At 35.0% G+C, this 20407-nt stretch overlaps 1 protein-coding gene across 6 annotated transcripts in view; it reads right to left on the minus strand.

Annotated features, from left to right (window-relative positions):
• The window catches only part of CEP85L (centrosomal protein 85L), a 209297-nt gene that overhangs the window by 129318 nt on the left and 59572 nt on the right, over positions 1–20407 (minus strand). For all 6 annotated transcript variants that reach the window (XR_005790009.1, XM_040474488.1, XM_040474490.1 and 3 more), the window contains one exon: positions 16005–16166. Coding sequence is in view for 2 of the 6 variants with exons in the window: in XM_040474486.1 (XP_040330420.1) it covers positions 16005–16166 (162 nt within the window). In the remaining 4 variants the exon portion in view is untranslated. The remainder of the gene's footprint in view (positions 1–16004; positions 16167–20407) is intronic.

Below are 20407 nucleotides of genomic sequence, written 5' to 3' on the forward strand. Positions count from 1 at the left end.
GTATCAGTAAGATATTTACATTTTTTTACACGAAGTATTCAAAGTCCAGTGTGCATTTTACATCTCAGTTTGAATGAGGCACAGTTTAAGCACTCAATAAGCCAGATATTGCTAGCACCTACTATACTGGATCACACAACTCTCTATTACTGTTTTCCATAAACTACATTAAATATCTCCAAAAAAACCTGACTGTAATTTACAATAGTTTTAAGTATATATATTGATCTCAAGTATAGTAAGTGAAATTGTTGAGTTAAATCAACAGTTTTTAATACAGCTCCATGTGGTATGTAAATCACGTAGTTATTTAATATGTATGTTGAGATCTTTACAATAATAAATCTTTCAAGAATTCAAAAGCATTTACACATTTCACCTAAAAGTTGTCACAACAAACCAAAATAATGCAGCACTTCATGCCACAGCATTGGAAATCAAGAAGGAAGATATACCTTCCTCCAAGACAAAATAGGAACAGTAACAGAATTAAAGATAGCTAAATAAAATATTCTGTAGATACACTCTAAAACAAACTCAAATTATACTTGGTAACACTAGTCCAAATTTCATGTGTATTATTTTGAAATTAATATTAAGTATATGCCATGGTAATTCTCAGCTGGGAGTTACAGAACAAAGGAGATGAACACTTTTGGATTATTCTATAACATTTGGCGTTTCATAAGGATAGATTTAATTTTATAAATGAGAAAAAAACACTTTATAGATCTATGGTTAGTGAATAACAAAAAGACAAGGCCAAAGTAAGTAAAGCACATGACATTCATATAAAATAAACTAACACAAAGTATGTTTAGTTTATAAAGCTGACATTACATTATAAATCTCAACCTATTAGTTATGTTCTAATGCAAGGCTATTTTCAATATTCAGTAATTCTCCACAGTGGTTGTTTTCCTGATCCCTTAACATAAAACAGATATGCCATGAAGAAAAGCCCACAATGAAAAACAAGACTTTGTAAGTTAAAAGATTCAGGACAATTACAGAGAACAGAGAACAGAGAACAGAGAAAAGAATAGAGAAGATGAAGAGCAAAAGAATAGCTCCCATGAAGTGGATATTACGAGAACTTCAGAAAGACAGAAATTCAGGAGGGAAAACATATCCTAAATGTAATCCAGTATTACATAAACAAACACAAAGCTTTCCTTCTAACTAAACAGATATGCCTGCTCTAAGTGCCTGCTTTAATATACCTCCTAAAACGACTTCCTATATTCAGGTAACATTTTTAAACAGCTGCACTTCACCTTTCCAGATAGTCCATCATAAACGCAATCAAGATCATCCATAAACGCACCAATCACTCAAACCATACTTCTGATTCATTTTCCACAGAAGTCCTAAATTTCTATTAATGTCAGTCTTCCAGAGTTCTATTACTCTAACTTTCATCCACCATTCTTCACACTCCTTCCTTATCCTTTCCTAGAACTCTTGCCCTATTTGCCCTATGCCTTATCCATATATAATAGCCTTCAAATAACCCTACCTATTGTGATCATGCCTTAAACTCTCAATGGATTCTTTGGCCATTAGGATACTCTGTATAGTTCTGTGCAATATATACCAGTAAAATCACTCATTGCTTCATGTGTTACTAAAAAACTGACAGGGAAAGAAGTTGGGAGTTCAGGTTAGAGGTAACAGCAAAAAATAATGGAAGTCAAAAAAATACATCATCTTCATATTGGCTCAATTCAAGAAGAAAGTAGAAATCATGCTCTTCATCCCTAAAAGATTAAAGGAATTTATATTTAACACCCAATGAATTAGTGAGAAAAAGCCATGATATTTGCTACTGTTAAAACAAATAAATTAGGGGGGCCTGGGTGGCTCAGTCGGGTGAGCATCCGACTTCAGCTCAGGTCACAATCTTGCGGTCCATGAGTTCGAGCCCCGCGTTGGGCTCTGGGCTGATGGCTCAGAGCCTGGAGCCTGCTTCCATTCTGTGTCTCCCCCTCTCTCTGCCCCTCCCCCGTTCATGCTCTGTCTCTCTCTGTCCCAAAAATAAATAAAAACGTTGAAAAAAAAAATAAATAAGTAAATAAATAAAACGTTAAAAAAAATTTAAAACAAATAAATTAATTGAAGAGAGGAGACTGAAGAAAAGGTCATTTTCTAAATAGCAATAGAAAAGTTGAATAATTACATAATAATACACAGCAGGATCACAGTTTCTGGAGATTATGAAAAAGAAACCATTACCAGTAATATTCTCAGTAAGGTTATTTTCAGTTCTCCAGCCAGTCATTATGAAAAGGTAGCATACAGGCTTGATATTTCATAACCTAGTCTGAGGGGAGGGAGGGAGATTATTTTTAAGCTCTCCTTGGCCAAACTGAGGAAGGAAAATTTCCACCTGGATCCATGTTAACACCATAATATTCAATGGAGGGTGAAGTAACTATTTGAAAACAAAGATTATTGAGTTTATTTCATTTCTGGATCTCAAGTAAATTTTTGAAAAGTCAAAACATAGGACCCAAGTTAAGAAAGAGTATAATTTGCTTAAAGCAAACAGCTTTATAATAACTAAAAAAATCCCAGGGCATCCACTCAGCAACTTTTAACTCCTCAGATCTATTATCGTTCCCACATCATTCTCTCCTCAAAAAACAAGTTAATTTTTAAAATTCATTGAAGAGAATGGCTAATTACATTTTTTTAAGCCCTCAAAGCAGTTCTGTTTTATTTTCAATTAAACTTAGTTCAAATTGCTCTCCAGCATTTATTTTATGCCTTTCTGTTTAACCACATATAATAGAGTGTTATGGAATGAATTGTGTCCACCCTTAAGATACATTAAAACACCCAGAACCTGCTAATGTGGCCTCATTTGGAAATAAGGTCTGTGCAAATGTAATCAAAAGATGAGGTCGTGCTGAATTAGGGTGGGCCCTAAATCCAGTGACAGGTGTTCTTATAAGGGGAAAGAGAGATCTGCAGACACTGGGGAGAACCAAAGAAAGCCATGTAAAAGAGGATTGCTGGTGACCACCAGAAGCTAGAAGAGGCAAGGCAGGACAATTCATTCATAGAGCCTCTGAAGACAGCATGGCCCTGTAGACCCCTTGACTTTGGATTTGTGGTCTCCAAAACCATAAGTAAATGTATTTCTATTGTTTTAAGCCACCCAGTGTGTGGTAATTGGTTATGGAAGCCCCAGAAAATGAACACAGGGAAATACGGGTTAATGTTTCTGAACCTGCTTTACTTGTACACTAGGGGTTGAACAATAAGTAAATGGATGGTAGGTGGTGGGAGGTATCTCACTGTTGGGAGAGAGAAGTTATATACAGACAAGCAAGGAAAAGGCTAAAATAAGCTCTACTTTACTGGATTAGAGTCAAGAGATATCAGCATGAAACATATGTTTATCTTAATATAAATACTGATGAATACACACAGAAACAATTATAGATATGTGTGTATACACAAGTTGGTAGACATACCTGCATAGCCTAGCTCTGTCCTCTGGGACAGCCTAGAAGCCATGACACCCCAGCAGTAACAAGCATTCCCAGCACCCAGATCTTGATTTCTAAATACCATTCTCCAATAAAAAGAACCAGAGCTCCTTGAAGAAATCACTGATTCCAGGGTGAGGGTAGAGAAAATATAAGACGAGCATGGGACACTTTATAGTACCCAAAATTAGGAAATGCTCAAAAACAAAAGGATGGGTGTGGGGCAGAAAGTATCACAGGAGCCAACATGAAAGAGTTCCTAATGGAACAAAGCTGTAATAATTTGAGCAACAAAATAAATATTATTGAATCATAACCCAAAAAAATAAAATATATATGCATAGTCCATACTGATATAAGTGAGGGAGATAAGGATGAATCTTTCTTATAAAAGAATTCCAATTTGGGGCGCCTGGGTGGCTCAGTCCATTAACTGCCCAGCTCTTGATCTCAGCTCAAGTCTTGATCTCAGTGTCGTGAGTTTAAGCCCCACATTGGGCTCCATGTTGGACATGATGCCTACCTTAAAAAAAAAAAAAAAAACGAATTCCAAATTATATACATATTTTCCCCTCCAGGATATAGAACTCAGTACCCCACAACCACTTTATGTTTGGGCTGGACTTAGTGATTTGCTTACAAAGAATAGAATATGAAAAGGCAAAATAATAGTTTTATAGTGGAGAAACCCAGAAAACACATTTTAACCAAGAGATCAAGGTTAACATCACCACTGGTATCAGATAAATATCATGTACCCCCTGACATATGACACTTTCATCTCTGTACTCTTCTTCCCAAAAAGCATAATCTCAATGTAATCATGAGAAAACATCAAACAAATCCAATTTGAGGGGCATTCTATAAAATACCTAACCAGTGTTCCTCAACACTCTTAAGGTTATGAAAAAAGGAAAGCATGAGAAATTGTAACAGACCAAAGGAGATTAAGGGAGACATTACAACTAAAAGTAATATGGTATCCTGAATAGGAACTAGGAGCAGGAGAACATTAATAAAAAACTGGTAAATTCTAATAAAGTCTGAAGCTTAATTTAAAAAAAAAAAAGTAGGTATAATACATGAGCCCACATTGATACAAACAAGTGAATAAATAAATGGAATAGAAAGGACAAATAAATTTTAAAGAATAATTCTAAATATTAAATTCAGGTACTTCCTCTTCTAGGAGGTGGAGTTTAATACTCCCCCTAAGACTGCATCCAAATAACATAATACAGTAGAAAGCAGAAGGGGTGCCTGGGTGGTTCAGTTGGTTAAGTGTCTTGACTCTTGATTTTGGCTCAGGTCATGATCTCATGGTTCATGGGATGGAGCCCACAGGCTCTGCACTGACAGCACAGAGGCTGCTTGGTATTCTCTCCCTCTCCCTCTCTCTTTGCCCCTCCCCCCCCCCCACATTTGCATGCAAGCTCATGCTCTCTCTCAAAATAAAGAAATAAACTTGAAAAAAAAAAAAGTGGAAGAGTTACTATACAGTGGAGAAACCATCCAGGTACTACAAGTTCCTGGACCTTATTGAGGACTTTTAATAATATATACTATATTATTACAGCTTGCTAATATATATACAGCTTGCTCCTGAATTTTTGTTGCTGGTTTAGGATTCAACTCTTTGGGATCTGCTAGAAAAATTTACTTGTTCTGAATTATAGCTCTCAGAATTTCACTCTTGTTTTGTCTTGTTCTCCTTGTCACCATAGTGTTATTTGTTTTTCCCCGAGTTTCAGAGGGATTTCAGAAAGGAGTTAGGTAAATTAAAGGACAGTATTCAACTTGTTGTCTTAAGGTAGAGTCCTGCTTGAATTTCTAGGTTTGCACAGATAAAGCTACCTAATTATTTTAACTGGATACACAGTGAAATATTTAACCATGTCCCTATTAATACTTAAAGTTGTCTCTAAACTTTTACTAAACAGTGCTACAGTGACTATATTTGTATGTATGATCTTTGGTCACCTGTCTGTGTGCTAAATCAAGAATATTTATACTTTACCTAGGATATTTACAGGTAATTGACCTCTTTGTGTCTCACTTCCTCCATTAGATGGTTATTGTGAGGATTAAATGAATTATTGTGTAAAGTGCCTAAGACATAGTAACAGCTAGAAAGTTGTTAGTTATCACTGCCAAATTTTCCTCTATAAAGGCTGAATATATGTATTAGTTATGAGAGTACTACTTTTCCCAGCTACACTCAGACTCTGGATATTAGAGTCTATTTTTGGGGGAAAGGGACAATTTCCCCCTGTTCCTGAAAAGCAGTATCCCATCATTCAGATTTTTATTTCACTATGACTTTGTTCATCTTTTTGATGCTTATTGGGCATCTGTACTTTTCCCATGAATTGTTTACTTTTTATCTATAAAATATTTAAAATTATAAAACATTTTGAATTTTATAAATGAATACCTATTTGGGGGCATTGTCCTTATTTGTAGAAGCTCTTTAAATAACATGAATTATTATTTCCATGTAGTTTTATTTCAAGTATTTATTCCCAGTGTGTCATTTCTTAAATTTACTATCTTTTATCAGTGTTCATTCAAAACTTTTGAATTTTGGGGCGCCTGGGTGGCGCAGTCGGTTAAGCGTCCGACTTCAGCCAGGTCACGATCTCGCGGTCCGTGAGTTCAAGCCCCGCGTCGGGCTCTGGGCTGATGGCTCAGAGCCTGGAGCCTGTTTCCGATTCTGTGTCTCCCTCTCTCTCTGCCCCTCCCCCGTTCATGCTCTGTCTCTCTCTGTCCCCAAAATATAAATAAACGTTAAAAAAAAAAAAAACTTTTGAATTTTCATTAAATCAAATAAATGTGTTTTTAAGAAGTACTTAAGTTGATGGGGCGTGCGGCCAGGTGGCTCAGTCAGTTAAGCATCCTACTCCAGCTCGGATCATGATCTCACAGTTCATGGGTTCGAGCCCTGCATCGGGCTCTGTGCTGACAGCTCAGAGCCTGGAGTCTGCTTCAGATTCTGTGTCTCCCTCTCTCTCTGACCCTCTCCCACTCACACTCTGTGTCTCTCTCTCTCAAAAATAAATAAACATTAAAAAAACCTTTTTTGAATACTTAAGTTGATACGTTTGCTAGAGAAATATATATATAACAGATATTCTAGCCTTTTATTTTATTCCAACTTGTGATTTGGCTCATCTGTTGTAAACTGGTAAGACTTATTCATTCTGTGTGTTGCTTCTAATACATCAAAAAATATCCCCCATCCCCCACCCAAAGAAGTCTATTTTACTCTTAAATGCCCAGGAGGTCAAACCCAGTCCCAATCTTACCTCAACATTTGAATGTTTGAATGTCCTTGGAGAAAAGGCAATTCTAGGAGGTGATGTGGACTAGGTCATGTGATTCATTTACAATGAAAATTAATTTTTTAAAGAAATCCAATATAAATAAGACAAAAAAAATGGAAAGCAAATCACAAACATATATGGAATGATCCAGTTTTAGTTTTATTTTAAAACTTGTGTGTAGGTGAATAAATGTACACAAAAGATCTGGAAGAATATGGAACACACTGATAGTATGTGTTACCTTTGAAAAGAAAGCAAGAATTAAAGAAGGGAAAATAAAGGGAGATTTCACTTTTTATTCTATTTAATAATATATAGGTTCAAATTTTTCAAAGACCACAAATTTAATGATATTTGAAATACAAATTTGCTTTTAAAATTATGTTCACCTTTATGCTTTTTTAAATGTGCGTTTATTACTTTTTTTAAAAAAATGGCGAAGTAGAAGAAATACACAGAATAGCTGACACTAAGGAAAAGTTGTATAACCTTTTTTAGTTCTTTTTCTGTTTTTTTTTTAAGTTTATTTATTTATTTTGAGAGACAGAGTGGGGGAGAGCCAGAGAGAAAAGGAGAGAGAGAACCCCAAGCAGGCTCTACACCAGCAGCCCAGAGCCCGATGTGGGGAAAGGCTTCAATTCAAGACTGCACGATCATGACTAAACCAAGAGTCAGACATTTAACTGACTGAGCTATCCAGGTGCCCCTCTCTTTGTTTTTCATTTATATCTGTCTCACAGATTTTCTGGTTCAAGATTACTGTCTGAGCACACAAAGTTATATTCTCTCCCTTTCAAGGCTCAACAAAATGACAGTAGAAACTCATGGCAATGAAAATTACAGGACCATCAGAGAAAAAAATTGCAAGAAAATCCCAGAAGGTGGAAAATAAAGGGCTAATTATTGAAGCAGAACAGAATACGTGGCATAAAATACAAGTCTGGAAATGTAGCACAGGGAGTTCATTTAGGAGAACATCAAAGAGGGTGTAACCTCAGAAATATCAGGTACAAAAGCAGGCTAAAAACAGGAACCTTAACCGAAAATCTATATATGCACTGTTTTGTTGAACAAAATTGAGCATCCAGTAAATACCAGTTCCTATTCTATGACAGAATAAACAAACCCAAAATAAAGCAAGGGTGTGGGTACAAAACTGTGAGGGTGGCAGTAGAAGCAACACTGTTTTAGATAAGCCAGCTGGTAAACTTCCTAAGACAGAGAAATCTGAGGAAAGAGACACAAAAAAGAGATCAAGGAAGGAGAACACAAATCGTTTTAAAATCAATGATGGTAATGCAAAGAACTGCACTAAGCAATTTAAAAGTCATGTTGTTAAATCTTCATAATACATAAAAACAAGTTATCTCCAAATGAGAGATGAAAAATATAAGGCTGAAATGAGAAATTATTCAAGGTTGCAAAGATAATTACATGACAACAGGTTTAAACACAGCGTAAGCTCTTAACTACCATATTAGTAAGAGCAGTCATTAAATCTTTTGGGAATTAATTTACTCTATATGGTCTAATTAATTATATTTTCTCTAAAGACCCATCCAATTCTAACACTATGACTACTACCAAAAGAAAATAATCCTACTTATCATTTACGGCTTAAGATAACAGACCATTAATATGCTGAAAGCTTGAAAAAAGTCTCTATAATGGGACATTTTCTTTAATACTTCAGGAATATCACCAGCTTCCCACTGAAGGACTCTAAAATAAATGTCAGTAGTAGTACATGTAGAATACTATACTAAAATGTTATTTCAGATCAATCAAGTAAAAAAACTCCACTAGACAACTGCCAATATACCCTGTCAATTTCACTTCAAGAGACAAAAATATGAATAAAACCTAAACAGACTTACAATAAAATCAACAGTTCTAAGAGTATCCATTTATAAACTAAATAAGGCTGTGAAAACAGGATATAAAATCTTATATTTAGGGAACATAAAAAAGAAAGTTAAAGAAATAGAGGTGCCATATACTTAAATTATATAATGTTTCAATTTAACAAAAGAATACTTGTCTTACAATTATTATTTTTTACAATTCACACTCCTATTTATCTGCCCCTTCACCACCTTGTATATATTTCCTTCCTTTCCTTGAGTTGTATGTTTTAAATAGTCAACTAACAACAGATGCAAGACCATAATGAAATCAATATTCAATGCAACTACTAGCAAAGTTATGGCAAACAGTTAATAGTTAAGATTTTTATTAACATCTGTGGGAAAACACTGGTGAGATAATGGAAAGCACACACTCTTCCCTATATTTACTACTAAACGCAGTAGTTTTACATATAATGTAATGTAATATAATATAATGTAAAACAAACATAAGACTAAAAGTTGGAGAAAATATGGCAGACCAGCTAAGAAACTCAGGACCCAAAGAACGAGACAGTGAATTCCTTGAGTTTTCTTTTTGCCACCCAGCTTTGAAGCTGAAAACAAACAAACAAACAGCCACCCGAAAGAACCATGGGCATGGCCCAAAAAAGTCCCAGAAAAGCCTGTTCTCCCTAGCCAATGGACCAGGGAAGAGGAAGCCTAAAATGACAGAAATTTTCCAGACAGTAAACACTCTTCTCCAGCCAAACACCATACAAAAAACTGCAGCCCTACTTCCACTCACACCAACAAAAGTAAGTGGAGAGCCTGGACTTCCAATCTTGCCATGCTATAACAAAGTTCTCTAAAATAGCCTCACCAGGGTAATTCCAAAGAAGGCCAAGTAGGGAGACATGATTTTCATCCCTGTCTGGCAGTATGGATAACCACTATGCACATATATATTCTTATGTTATATCAGAGGGGCCTGCCTAACAGAGAGGCTCGACATTCACTATCTCCCAGCAATACAGAGGTCACACACAAATGGTGTCAGTAATGATGACCTGAAAACCTGGACTTCTACCCCCATCTAGCAGTAACAAGGCACTCCCCTCCAAACTCGTCAGGTATCAACAGAGGCCAAGTGGGGAACCTAGACTTCTAGCTCCATTTGGCAGTAAGGAAGTAGTACCCCTCCTCATTTCACATGCCAGAGCAGTATCTTACAAAATCAGCTAATAGGAAAGGTTTAAACATACTAATAAACATTTAAAATAATTTTATATTACATATACTTATGTGTTTATAATTATAAGACATGTGATAAAAGTATGAATGTAACAATATTTGTCATGTAGTAAATAAATCTAGAATCTCATAACTGTACAAAATACTCCAAATTTCAGTTGACAATCATTTGCCATACAAAGAATAAATTCCCAAAATAAATGCAAAAATAAATAAATAGATGTCAACACCAAGATAACAGAATTGTTAAGAACTCTCTGGTAAGGATTTTAAAGAAATCATTATAAAATTGCTTTGACGAACAATACAGGCATGCCTGAAACAAATGACAACAAAGCATCAGCTAAGAAATAAAACACATAAAAATAAATAAATAAATAAATAAATAAATAAATAAATAAATATTTTAGAGCTGAAAAGTACAGTAACAAAAATAAGCTCAGCAGATGGGCTCACCATTAGAATGGAGTGGACCCCCTCCCCAAAAAGCCAGTGAACTGGAAGACAAAATAAAAAGTACCCAGTCTAAATAACAAATAAAAAATTGGAGAGGGAGGAAAAAAAGGAACAGAGTATCAGAAGCCTGTAGGACAATAACAAAAGATTTATTATTTGTTCCATCAGAGTCCTGGAAGGAAATAGGGAAAGACTCAAGTAATCAAAGAAAATAATGGTTGGACACTTCCCAGGTTTGGCAGGAAGTTCAGATTCAAGAGGCTGTACAAATCCCAAATAGGAAAAACCCAAAGAAATCCACCCAAAGACATGTGATACTTAATTTCTAAAGTCTGAAGACAAAGAAAATAATTTTTAGAGTAGCCAGAGGAAAATGACAAGAGATCTACCATCAGACCATGGAGGCCAGAAAGAAATGGCACAATACTTTTCAAGTACTAAAAAAAAAAAAAAGTCAAACTAGAATTGAATACCCAATGAAATTATCCTTCAGGAATCAAGGGAAAATCAAGACATTCTCAGTTGAAAAGAAATTCAGGTAATTTGTATCCTAAAAAATGGCTAAACCAAAAGGAAACAATAAAAAGAACCTTAAAATATAAAGGAAAAAATAACATAGAAAGCAAATATAGGCTGTCTGTTTGCTCTTGAGTTTCCTAACTTATGTTTGATGGTTGAAGTAAATATTATGACACTAATATAGTTATTAATATATAAAGAGATAATATTTGAAACAATTCTATTATAAGTGGGGGATGGTAAAAGGATTCTATACTCCACTCAAACTGTTAAAGTAAGTTATTTACATTACATATATATATATATATATATATATATATATATATACACACACACACATATACCTAGAGCAATCACTAGAAGAGCTATACAAAGAGAGACACTTAAAAATACTAAAGGGGCACCTGAGGGGTTCAGTCAGTTAGCTGTCTGACTCATGATCTCATAGTTCATGGGTTCGAGCTTCACACTGGGCTCCATGCTGATAGCGCAGAGCCTGCTTGGGAATCTCAATCTCCCTCTCTCTCTGCCCCTCCCCATTCACATGTGCACATGCACATGCACACACATTCTAATAAAGTTTTTTAAAAAATACTTTAGATAAATCCAAGTGGAATTCTAAAAATGTTCCAGCAATGCATAGGAAAGCAGGAATATGAAAAAAGAAAAAGGACAGAGAACTTAAGTATCAATAAATCAATAATTCCATTAAATGTAAATGGCCTAAATATACCAATTAAAAGACCGAGATCAGCAGAGTGAATTGTAACTCATGATCCAACTGTATGTTGTCATAAGTAACTTCAACTATAATGATACAGATGGTTGAAAGTAAAAAAATGGAAAGCATTTACCATTTAAACATTAATCAAAGGAAAGCCACAGCAGCTATATAAATATCAGATAAAGCAGACTTCAGTACAAAAAAATTACCAGAGACAGGATTACTATATAATGATAAAAGGGCCAATCCACCAAGAGTACATAAAAATCCTAAATGTATATGCACCAAGCACCAGAACTACAATATATGAAACAAAAATTTAAAGAACCAACCAAAGTATACAAATCCACAATTATAGTTGAGACTTTAAAAATCTGCTCTCTCAACAACTGGCTGAATAGCTTCATAGAAAATCAAAGATATAGAAAAAAACACCACTACCAACATGACCTAATCAATATTTATAGAACATTTAACCCAACAACAACAAAATACACATTCTTTTCAAGTGCCCACAGAAGATATACAAAATAAACATATGCTAAGACCTAAAAGAAACCTCAAAAAATTTAAAAGAATTGAAATCAGATGTTTCTGACCACAACGCAATCAAACTTGAATTAATAAGAAAAAGATGGCAGAAAACACCAAACACTTTGAAACTAAACAACATACTACTAAATAACTAAGGTCAAAAGGATGTCTCAAGGTAAATTAAGAAAATACAATAAACTAAATGAGAACACAGCATATCAAAATTTGTGGGACAAAGCCAAAACAGTACTCAGAAAAAATTATAGCACCAAATGCATACATCTAAAAGAGGGAAAGTTTCAAATCACTAACCAGATTAGTCTCCCACCTTAAAAATTTAGAAATGAAGTAAAATAAACCCAAAGCAAAAGGAAATAAATTAATAAATAGCAGAAATCACTGAACTGAATTAATGAAAGAACTGATCCTTTGAAAAGATCAATAAAACCGACAAATTGCTACCAAGACTAAAAAAGAAAAAAGAAAAGATAACACAAATTAACAATACCAGAAATGGAACAAGGGATATCACTACAGAGGCTGCAGACATCAAGAGATAATAAGGAAAAGCTATGAACAACTCTATACACATAAATTTGACAACTAAGACAAACAGACCATTTCCCTTGGGTTTGAGCGGGTACTATCATAATTTATTCAATTTCAAAGAGATAATTTGAATAACCCTATAACGATTAAGGAAACTGAATTCATTATTTTAAAACTATGAAAAAAGAAATCTCTAGGCTCAGATTATTTCACTGAAGAGTGCTACCAAACATCTACAGAATATCATTCCATACATTTCTCTTCCAGAAAATAGGAGAGAATACTTTCCAATTCATTTTATAAAGCTAGTATTATCCTGACATCAAAACAGGATAAGACAGTTCCTTCAAAAAAGAAAACTACAGACAAATATCTCTATGGATACACAGAAAAATTCCTTAACAAAATACAAATAGAATTCAGCAATATATGTAAAGAATTATACATTATGACCAAGTGAAGTTTATTCCAGGGATGGAAAGCTGGCTCACCATTTGAAAAATCAAGCAATAAAACTTGCCACCATATCAACAAGCTAAAGAAGAATATCATTTATCAAGTGATGTAGACAAAGCATTTGCAAAATCTAATACCCAGTCATTAAAAAAAAAATCTCAGCAATTTGAGGGAAACTTCCTCAAACTGATAAATGGCATCTACGAAAAACCTACAACTAACAGTTGTTACACAGCTACTTAACAGTGGAAGACTAAGCACTTCATCTGTAAGATCAGGAAAAAGACAAGAACGTCTAGTCCTACTACTCATCTTCAACACTGTTCTGGATGGTCTGGTCACTGCAATAAGTGAAGGAAAGGAAATAAAAGGCATATAGATTGGAAAGGAAGAAAATCCCTATTTACTAATGGCATGATTGTGCATAGAGTAAATCCCAAGAAATCTACCAAAAAAAAAAAACCTCGTAGAACTAAAGAGTGAGTTCAGCAATGTCACAAAATAAATATACAAAAATCAACTTTACTTCTATTGTAATAACAACATATGGACACCAAAATTGGAAATACAATGCCACTGACACTCAAAAAAAAAAAAGAAATATTCAGGTATAAATCTAACAAAACATGTACAACATTGGTGAGTAAAGTTAAAATCTAAATAAATGGAGAACTATACCACGTTAATGGACTAGAAAACTGAAGAGAGTAAATATGTCAATTCTGCCCAAGGTGATATATAGATAACACAATTCCTATAAAATTCTCAGCAAAATTTTTGGTACATATAGACAAAATTATTAAAACATATAGAAAAGCAAAGGAATGAAGATAGCAAAAACTGTTTTGAAAAATAATAAAATGGGAATAATTATTCTACCCAATTTCAAGACTTACTGGGCAGAGAACATGAACTTCAATCTTAGTTGTACGAAAAGATTAAGTCACCATGTTTCGGTTTTCAACATCTTATACATTCTAAGACAGGTTTGACCCGTATCTGGCTCCAAAGAGGTAACTTATAAACCCTTAGAATATCCTGCTTAATAAGAGTGTCTTTGTTTACCTGGGGACCTTGGGTTGCTTCATATGGTCTATGCTAATAATGAGATTTATGGTGGAAGGCTTGAATCATGTGATACCAGCTTGACCTCTCAAGGACTACAGAGTAAGATAATCCACACATGGAGTCAACCATGCCAACATAACCAAACCATAATAAAAATCCTGGACACCAAGGCTTGGGTGGAACTTGCCTGGTTAGCAAAACTCTGTATGTGCTGTTACAAATCACTGCTGGGAGAATTAAGCAGACACAATTCCACTGGGAGAAGACAATGCAATGAAAACCAAGGTCCCCAGGTAAACAAAGACACTCTTATTAAGCAGGATATTCCAAGAGTTTAGAGGTTACCTCTTTGGAGCCAGACAAGGGTCAAACCTGTCTTAGAATGTACAAGATGTTGAAAACCGAAACATGGTGACTTAATCTTTTCGTACAACTAAGATTGAAGTTCATTTTTTTTGCCCAATGCAGGGCACTTGGGCGGCTCAGTCAGTTGTGTCTGACTTCAGCCCAGGTCATGATCTCATGGTTCGTGGGTTCGAGCCCCATGTCAAGCTCTGTGCTAACAGCTCAGAGTCTGGAGCCTGCTTCAAATTCTGTATCTCCCTCTTTCTTTGCCCCTCCCCCATTTGCGCACACGCGCGCTCTCTCTCTCTCTCTCTCTCTCTCTCTCAAAAGTAAATAAAACAGGCAAACCATAAGAGACTCTTAAATACTGAGAGCAAACTGAGGGTTGATGGGGGTTGGGGAGAGGGGAAAGTGAGTGACGGACATTGAGGAGGGCACCTGTTGGGATGAGCACTGGGTATTGTATGGAAACCAATTTGACAATAAATGATATTTAATATAAAAAAACATTAAAAAATATTAAAAGAAAAATACTTAAAAAAAAAAACCACCAATACTAGCTAGAATGAAGAAAAAACTAGATCCTTCACGATGATCCATGAAATGGAAATGAAATAATCACTCTGAAAAACAGTGTGACAATTTCTTTAAAAACTAAACATACAACTTCCATACAACCAGCAACTTCATTCCTAAATGTTTACCACAGAGAAATGAAGACATATGTTTATACCAAAACCTGCACATGAATGCTTATAGCAGCTTTATTCCCAATAGTTGAAACTGAAAAGTATCTTTCAGTGGGTAAATGGTGAAGCAAAATGTGGTCTATCTAATGCCACCAATGCCAAACACTACTTAGCAATAAACTACGGACATACACAACAACCTGAATGAATCGTAAAAAAAAAAAAAAAAAAAATTAAAGGGTTACATACTGTATGATTCCTCTTATACAGCATTCTTGAAATGAAAAAGTTATAAAAATAGAGAATAGATTAGTGGATTCCAAGAGTTAAGGGAGATGGGGGAGCATGAGCAACACGAAGTATACACTGCAGTGATAGAAATGTTCTGTATTTTGACTGTTATCAATATCCTGGTTGTGATACCATAGTGTAGAGTTTTGCAAGATATTACCATGGGTGGGGGTTGGAGCTACTGAATAAAGAAGGCATAAAATCTCTGCACTATCTCTTAAAATTGGATGTGAATCTACAATTATCTCAAAATAAATAGTTTAAAAGTGAATGAGGGAAAAACTAATATGATCAGAGAAAGAATTTTGATATATAACAACACTGAACATTATTAAATATTCAAACACTACTTTATAATTTCTTATTTTAGAACAACAAAATACATCCCTTAAATGTTCTCAATGACAACCATTCTGAAGGCTCATGTCTAAACACTCAGAATTTCCGCTCACCTTCCACGCTGTCAGAACAAGAAGTTCCAATGCCGGTGTCACCACTGTCAGAAGTTATACTATGTCTCCTGATATGATTATTTCGATGGTTGGATGGAACAGCTGTGGCCTGCCACAATGACTCATTACCAGGTAACCATGCTGATGAGGAATAATCTGGGCCTACAAAGGAAAATATGCAAATGTTAGCATATTTACAATGTCTATGAGTAGACAGATCTTTTTTGACCTTAGAAAAAATACACATAAACTAAAAAAAAAAAGGGAAAAAAAGGTTATTTTTTGTCCCAAATAATTAAAATAGATCAGTGATATCTAAGATTCATCAAATAAACTTACATATCATACACCTAAAAATTCAATGCTGACTTAGCAGCTTCCTCTGCTGAAGGACTCTGATTTCCCCTTACAGGTATTAAACTTTTAATTAAACACGTACTGCTGCCTTGTTAAAACTTTCAAAGCAGGGGGTGTTTGGGTGGCTCAGTTGGTTGAGCATCCTACTTCTGCTCATACTTTGTTAGCTGGAGCCCCACTCTGAGTTTTGTGCAATTAGCACAGAGCCTGCTTCAAATTCTGTCTCCCTCTCTCTGCCCCTCTCCCACTCATGCTCTCTCTCTCAAAAATAAATAAACATTAAAAAAAAGAATAAAATAAAATGTCAAATCGGGATGCCTGGGTGGCTCAGTCAATTGAGCATCTGACTCGATTTCAGCTCAGGTCACAATCCCAGGGTGGTGGGATCAAGACTCACATGTGGCTTTGTACTGAGCGTGGCACCTACTTAGGATTCTCTCTCTCTTCCTCTACCCCGATACCCCACTCACAGTCTCTCTAAAATTAAAATAAAAAAATAAAATAAAATAAAATGTCACATCAATCTATCTGTCTATAAATGCCAGCACTCTGCTCTGGAATATTTGATATGCAGGCATCTATCATTCCACACAGAGGCATTAGCTGAGAATGGAGGTCCAGGGAAAGCCTAATTGAATCATACCGCATGATAATTTAAGTGCAATATGCTAATGGAAAATAAATCTTTTTTTTTTCTATTACATACTTATCACTTAACATTTAAAATTATCGCGTATTTATTTCTTTAGTTACGTTTTGGTAAAAGTTAAACACCATAACATCTTGGCTCTCTGCTCTATTTTCCCTTGAGTTATATTAAATCTTTATTTTTTAGCTAACATCACTTTTCAATGTTCTCTCAGTCTTTATTTTTACTTATCTTTTCCATTTTTAATTTTTATTTGCCTTTTGTGGTTTCATCCTTCATTTTACTTTTCTGCATACTTCATTAATTAGTATCCATTACAATGCCACACAAAGTGTATCTGTGAACCAGTACCAGTCTGTGAACTATTTATTACTAGTTTACAAAAGTTAGTATGATCTGAAAGAGCAATTTTGAATCTTTTGAATTTTATATAAAAGCTATAGAAGCACATATCTTTATGAATGGCTAACACAGTGATTCTCAAATTGGAGCCTGAAGACTTGTGGAAGTTAACAAGTTCTATATAAGAATTTGGGGCTTTCATTTCAATGCATCCTTAAAAAATTAATAAGCACATTACAGATGATCTGAGTAATTTTAATGCCCACATTTGTGTTTCATGTTCACGAGTACAGCTACTTCTAAGTAAAGAGCAAATAACACATGGGGCACTTATCATGATATGAAACAAGACATCTTCACAGAATTACAAACTGGCACAGTATTGAAACTGGCACCCAAGTGCCCTTTAGTAGTCTTTAGAAAAAATAAAGTTTTTAGATTTCAACATAAGGATCACAGAAAGATAAACATGTCCATAAAATGAATTAAATCATTTTACCACACCTTCAGGATAGCCATTCTTTATATTAATGTTAAATAATCAAAATTCATAAACAGATTAATAATAAAACCAGAACTGAAGCTGGTTTCTACCAATATTAATTCCAACATTAAATTTTTAGTTTTAATAAAACATGTCATGTTAATATTAGTTTGAATTTCTATTTACATGTAATTTATAAATTAAATGTTTTGGTCTCATAGATGTATAAAACAAATAAGTAGGGGCGCCTGGGTGGCGCAGTCGGTTAAGCGTCCGACTTCAGCCAGGTCACGATCTCGCGGTCCGGGAGTTCGAGCCCCGCGTCGGGCTCTGGGCTGATGGCTCAGAGCCTGGAGCCTGTTTCCGATTCTGTGTCTCCCTCTCTCTCTGCCCCTCCCCCGTTCATGCTCTGTCTCTCTCTGTCCCAAAAATAAATAAACGTTGAAAAAAATAAATAAATAAATAAATAAAACAAATAAGTAGCCTTGAAAACCATATACATTTAAACTAACTAAAAATTTAAAATATTGACCAGAGACACTTCTACAAGCTTTGATGTCCAGAACAACCACTTAAAACTCTGTAGGTTCCAGACCTCTCTCTGAATGGGACTTACTTTAATTCACTTAATTAATTACTCACCTATAAAAGCACCAAGTGAAAGTATTCTGTAACCAGGCCTGTTCTCTGATCTGCCTATAATCTATACCAAAATGTTTGCTTCAATCGGCTCCTCAGGTAATATCCCCTGTATATGAACTCAAAGTCCTGTCTAAACCATTATCAAAAAGGGTAACCAGTCCACTACTTTCTCTCCCATATGCAAACCTATTGGAGAAATATTTTTCAGAAATACCCAGCAAATAGCATAAATAGGCTGGGAATACATGTAAATGCCAAATAAAGATATGAAACAATGTCCAATCTTACTAACCGAGAAATTAAAAAATAAAGGTTTAGATTTTTAAAATTATAGTTGTTCCTTGAACAACAATGGGTCTGAACTGAGCGACTCCCCTTATATGTGGAATTTTTTAAGTAAACATATCAGAAAACTTCCTGGAGATTTGTGACAGTATGAAAAAACTTGCAGACACACCAAGTAGCCTAGAAATAACAAAAAACTTAAGAAAAAGTTAGGTTTGTCATGAACACATAAAATATATGTAGATGCTAGTCCTATTTTATCATTTACTCCCATAAAATATATAAAAATCCTATTACAAAAAGTTACAATTTATCAAAACTTACATAAACACTTCCACAACATACATGGTGCCATTCAAAGAGAAATGTAAATAAATGCAAAGATGTAATAATAAATCATAACTGCATAAAATTAACTGTAGTACACAGTATACTGCTGTAATGATTTTACAGCCACTTGTTGCTATTGCAGTGAACTCACGTGTTGCGAGCATCCATTTAAAAAGCCACGTGAAGGTAATCATCTCTAGTATGTGTAGCACAATAAACTGATCTCTCATGGATCTCACATAGTTTTCATAGTTCATGTTTTGTGCAATAACATAAACTTTCAACGCCATGGGACCCATATGAAGTATCGCTGGTGATGCTAGAAATGCTCCCAAGAAGCAGAAAAGTCAGGACATTAGAAAGAAAAAGGTGAATGCTTGATATGTACTACCGTTTGAGTACATATAGTTGCTTTCTATTTCTAGATAAATGAATCCAATATCAAGACCATTGTTAAAAAAAAAAAAGAAAGAAAGAAAAAAAGAAAGAAAAGGAAATTTGCGAAGCTGTTGCTGCAGCTACACCAGCAGGAGAGCAAAAATATGGGAAACTTTATGAATTTTTTTTTCTTGATTTGAAAATACAACTTGTAGGTGGGTGCAAAACTGCCGTAAGAATGGCCTACCTATAGACTCTAGATTGATTTGAGAAAAAGCAAAGTCTCATTACAGTACATGACAACTTAAGGCAAAGGAAGGTGAAGGATATAAAACTGAAGAATTTAATACCAGCACAGGATGGTTTGATAATCTGAGAAAGAAGTTTGGCTTTAAAAATGTCAAGTAACAGGAGAAGCGGCTTCTGAGACCAAGAGGCAGCAGAGGAGCTCCCAAACACCATTACAAAAATCACTGACGAGAAAGGATATCTGCCTGAACGGCAGACAAATGTATCCTACTCTGGAAAAAAATTTCCACAAAGGATATTTATTAGTAAGGAAGAGGAACGAGCACCAAATTTAATGCAGGAAGGGATAAGCTGACTCTATTGTTTTGTGCAAATGCAGTCAGGTGTATGATCAGGACTGTCCTTGTCTGTAAAGCTGCTAACCCCCAGGCCTTGAAGGAAAAAGGTAACCATCAGCAGCCAGACTTTTGGTTGTAGAACAGGCTGAACAAGAACGCTTTTTCTAGACTGGTTCCACTGATGCTTTGTCCCTGAAGTCAGGAAGTACCTTGCCAGTAAGGGATTGCTTTTCAAAGCCCTTTTGGTATTGGACAATGCCCCTGACCACCTAGAACCTTATGAGTTGAACACCAAAGATATCAAAGTGGCTTACCTGTCCCTAATACAAGGTCTCTAATTCAGCCTCTA

This window comes from Herpailurus yagouaroundi, unplaced genomic scaffold (genome assembly GCF_014898765.1).
Source record: "Herpailurus yagouaroundi ecotype Mexico unplaced genomic scaffold, PumYag 139, whole genome shotgun sequence".
Lineage (NCBI taxonomy): Eukaryota > Metazoa > Chordata > Mammalia > Carnivora > Felidae > Herpailurus > Herpailurus yagouaroundi.